Source organism: Rhipicephalus sanguineus, chromosome 4, assembly GCF_013339695.2.
Source record: "Rhipicephalus sanguineus isolate Rsan-2018 chromosome 4, BIME_Rsan_1.4, whole genome shotgun sequence".
Lineage (NCBI taxonomy): Eukaryota > Metazoa > Arthropoda > Arachnida > Ixodida > Ixodidae > Rhipicephalus > Rhipicephalus sanguineus.
Window position 1 is genome coordinate 143,532,540 of NC_051179.1, and position 4,528 is coordinate 143,537,067.

General features: G+C 44.8%; 1 protein-coding gene across 1 annotated transcript; it reads right to left on the reverse strand.

Annotated features, from left to right (window-relative positions):
- Nucleotides 1–2,370: 2,370 nt before the first annotated feature.
- On the reverse strand, nt 2,371–3,521 carry LOC119389039 (uncharacterized). Its single transcript, XM_037656328.2, has one exon. It carries the CDS (start codon nt 3,505–3,507, stop codon nt 2,620–2,622), a length of 888 nt encoding a protein of 295 aa, XP_037512256.1. The 5' UTR covers nt 3,508–3,521; the 3' UTR covers nt 2,371–2,619.
- Between the last annotated feature and the right edge of the window lie 1,007 nt (nt 3,522–4,528).

A 4,528-nucleotide genomic window follows, 5' to 3' on the forward strand; every position in this document is an offset into this window, starting at 1 on the left:
AAAGAACTTATGATAAAGGGTAAGGCTAGCAATGCGGCGACGATAAGAAAGGAGTGATAGGCCGGATTTAGCTTTCAAGGGTGAAATGCTGACGTCATATGAATACGAGGAATGAATGAATGCCCGATTTTGAACGCCTTCCAATGCAGTGATTAGATATGCTTGATGCGGGCTCCAGATGGCAGATGCGTATTCTAATTTTGGTCTGATAAGTGCTTTATATGCGAGTAATTTAACATGGGGTGGGGAAAGTTGGAGGTGGCGTTTAAGAAAACCGAGCGTTTTGTTCGATGCTGAAATGATGTTAGTAATATGGGCGCGCCATGACAAATTAGAAGAGAGGGTGACTCCTAGATATTTGTATGATTCTACCAATTCGATAGATGAATTAGAAATAGAATATTGAAAGCGAGAGGGATTGTGACGACGAGAGAAGGAAATGAGTTTGCATTTAGTGGGGTTGAGAGTCATTAGCCAGACATTACACCAGTTTATTATATTGTTAAGGTCGTTCTGAAGGATGTGATGGTCATGACAATTAGTAATAGTATGGTAGATTACACAATCGTCAGCGAACATGCGAATGTTACAGGAAACATGCAATGGTAAGTCATTAATATATATTAGGAATAGGAGAGGACCGAGAACAGACCCTTGTGGGACGCCCGAGGTGACTGGGAGGGGTTTAGACAGGTGGCCGTTAAGGTAGACAGACTGAGAACGGTTAGTTAGAAACTCTTGAAGCCATTTGAGAATGTTGGGATGTAAGTTCAGCTTTGAAAGTTTTAGTAACAGACGCTGGTGAGGTACCTTGTCAAAAGCTTTTGCGAAATCAAGAAAGATTGAGTCGGTTTGGATATTACAGTCGAGATTAGTCTGCAAGTCATGAACGAATTGTGCTAATTGGGTTTCGCAGGAGAGGCCCTTACGAAATCCGTGCTGTGAAGGATGAAAAAATTTGTTGGAGTCCAAAAAGTTGATGATTTGTGAGTAGATGACGTGTTCCATGATTTTACAAGGCACGCTAGTTAATGAAATGGGGCGGTAGTTCAAGGGTGAGTTTCTGTTACCTGATTTGTAGACTGGAACGACCTTGCCCGTTTTCCAATCATCCGGCATGGTTCCTGAGGTGAGTGACTGTGAAAATATGAGACATAAGTATGCAGCACAAGTCGATTGCACATTTTTGAGGAGTTTCGAGTTGATGGAATCCATACCAGCTGATGAAGAAAGTTTTAATTTGTGGATTATAGATGCAATGCCTTCTTCGAAGAAGGTGACAGCTGGCATGGAAGTTTCTACGTTGAAGGATGGTGATTGTGAGGGCGTGTCACGTTCAGTAGTGAAAACAGATGCAAATGCTTTGTTAAACATTTCTGCGCAATCATGGTCAGTCACTGCCTCGTGTGAATCACTCGTTAGCTTAATATCGGAAGGATGTGTGGGGTTTAGGACTTGCCAGAATTGCTTGGGGTTCCTGATTAGGAGATTAGGTAAGTCGATATGGTAAAACGAGTACTTGGCTCTACGAACGGATAGCAAATAAGATTTTTCAGCTTCAATGTATTTTTCCCATGCGGTAGGCTTGTTGGTGCGTTTGGCGGTGCGAAAAAGTCGCTTCTTTTTGTTTTCAAGTTTTTTTAAATGCCGAGAAAACCATGGTTTATTGCGGTTAGTGTGAAAGGTAATCTTCGGGATAAACATATCAGAGAGGTGATTTACTTTGTCCTTGAAGATCAACCAGTTGTCATGAACTGAGCGTGTGTGGAATGTAGATTCGTACTGATTAAAAGAGTTGCTGAGATCTTCGGATATTGCACTATAGTTACCTTTATCATAAAGAACAATTGTTTTATTAGTCGTCTGTTTTTGGGTCGAGGTAAATGAAAATTGCGCATGTATGAGTTTGTGGTCGCTGATCTCAGGAAGGTAACTAATAGATGATAGGTTCTCGGGGCTATTAGTTAATATCAAGTCGAGAATATTTGCTGATCCTCGTGAGACACGGGTTGGTTGGGAGACTAATTGTGTGAGGTTAAAGTTAAGACATACATCGAGGAAGTTTTTCGCCTCTGCGCGACATGATATTGTAGAACTGATTACGTTTTGCCAATCAATGTCAGGGTAGTTAAAATCACCGAAAAGCAGAATGCGAGCATTTGGGTAAGTGGAAGTAAGTTTTTGAATGGTATCGTTGAGATGACGTGCAAAATTTGGATCCGTTTGTGGGGGCCTATAGCAGACGCAAAGTAGGACTGTTACGGTATGGGTACGACAAATTAGCCACAACGATTCGGTATCGGAATCGACGTTAACAACAGAGCAAGATATGCCCTGATGAACTGCGATAAGTACTCCACCTCCCCGTGAGCCTTTTCGGTCGTTTCGGTACACGTGGAAGTCCGGTAGATCAGTTAAAATTTCAGCATCCGTTACATCACTGTTAAGCCATGTTTCTGTTAGTACGAGTATGTTGCTTTTTGATGACGAGATAATGTTGGATATAAGTTCACGTTTTGGAAGAAGGCTACGTATGTTAGTGAACAATACGGAAAACGAGAGAACATGGCAAGAGGAAGCCGGTTGGCGCTTTATTGCTATTTGTTGGCGGGGTAACTGCTATGCTATTTCCTTAACGGTGTGTGATGATGCGTCAAATATGTAGCGCTTCGACCCGATGTGCAGCGTTTTGAACCGCAAGGAGTACTTCTCCGAACGTGCTTTTGCAAATGCAAGTACCTGCTTGCGCGCATGTTGAACGGGGCGGGAGAAGTCCTCCCCGATGCTGTAGTTAGTGTTCTTCAGTTTCCTGCTATTTGATAAAAGTGCATCTCTGGTTTTGTGTGATAAGAATTTCACGATTATGGGACGATTTCGGTTGACTGAGTGAATACCTAGACGATGTGCGCGTTTGATGTCGTTAGGCAGCACTGTTATTCCAATGTTATTCTTGCAGATATCAACTATCGCTTTTTCAGATTCAGCCCACGTTTCATTCCTAGTGGGGTCAGGGACGCCGTAGAATATAACGTTATTCCGGCGCGACCTGTTTTCAGCATCGTCCAGAGAAGCTTCTAGCTCCTGGATTTTTATAGTCATGCTGATTACGTCAGTCTGTGTTTTTTCGATATCGTTTCTAAGGGGAAGAAGAGTTTGGTAATGCGTTTCAAGATCGCCCATTCGTTTGTTTAAGTCTGTTATTGTTTTATCCGTTGTGCTTAGTTGAGATTTCAAACTCTGAACTTCGGCAATCAAATGGGCCTGGCCAGTGCTTAGCTTTTGTAGCTCAGTAAGAATAGCAGCGTTTCCGTTAGGACCAGGATTAGTTTCGACGTCACCCGATAAGATCAGTAACGAGCGAATTATATGAGCACACTCAACAGCAATAGCAATACAGCAGTGGGGGCTCGGGAACTGCACCAGAAAGTAATTACTTGACCTTTTAGCGAAGAGGACATAAGATTTACTGACCTGCATTGCAAAGGTAAGCGGATTAGATGGCTGCATTATGGTGCAGTCACCGAGCCCACGAAGCGGTGTCAGCGGGTGCAGACTTGTTAAGAACTATCGTGATATTTATATGCCTATATCTGTGGCATGCTCAATGTAATGGTGCATTTCGAATAAAGGTTCCAAAACATCGCATTTCCAATACCACCTGCGCCTTTTGTAAGATCGTCTATGATTACATGTTGTCCCGCCCTGTTTACCGCGAACATGTCTTTCATGCCAATATACAAGCCTCATAGAGCAAACCCTGCGCTTTCAGTTCGTTTGCATGTCACAGTATCGTTACATAGTTGTTTTATGTATAGCCGTATAATTTTGTGCCTGCAAATTTAGCCCCTTGTATTCACCTTCAAGATATTACGTCGTACACTTTCTTGCCGCCCGAAATCTGGGATGCTATCCGAAATACCGTGCCTCAGAGAGGGTAAAGAAGTAAAGCCACTTCCATACAGTTTGAAAACTGTCCAAACAGCAAAGCGCTCTCGTGCCAACTCCCGCTGCCACTGGCGGCAAGCGGTTTCTTCCTCGGGCATACCAGCAGTCTTGCCTATATTCGGAAAGGGCGCGGCGCACACGAATTCCCGCACCTAAACCCTTAGCCGGTCGCTTCATCTCCACCGCGTCTTTACTCCTCGCTCCTAGCGCGGCCTAGCATTGGTTACCACCTCTCCGGCCAAAGCCACCTAGAAATACCGCTTCGCCTACAAGTGAGGCAGTTGCGTCATCTATGGGTGTACGTGAGAACAGGAACGTGAGAGACGCGGCCAGGCCCAGCCCTAGAACAGCTCGCTGCTAAAAGATGATGCCTACCAGAAAGGATCTATGTCGCCGAAGTGCGGGTCTCCCTTTAGGGACCTCCAGGCGGGTCCCGCGTATCCGATGGATGTGCCTAGGCACACGGAGCCCGTCCAGCAAGCTACGAGGGACTGAAGGAGCGCACGACTGGAGGGCGGTGCAGGACCTGCTGCTGTCGTCTCAGAGACCCCGAAGGGTATGTCCTTCGTTGGCGGTGCGGTGG

What these genes read in the sequence shown, in the direction of transcription:
- LOC119389039 (XM_037656328.2), bottom strand. Translation starts at nt 3,507, where the DNA reads ATGCAGCCATCTAATCCGCTTACCTTTGCAATGCAGGTCAGTAAATCT.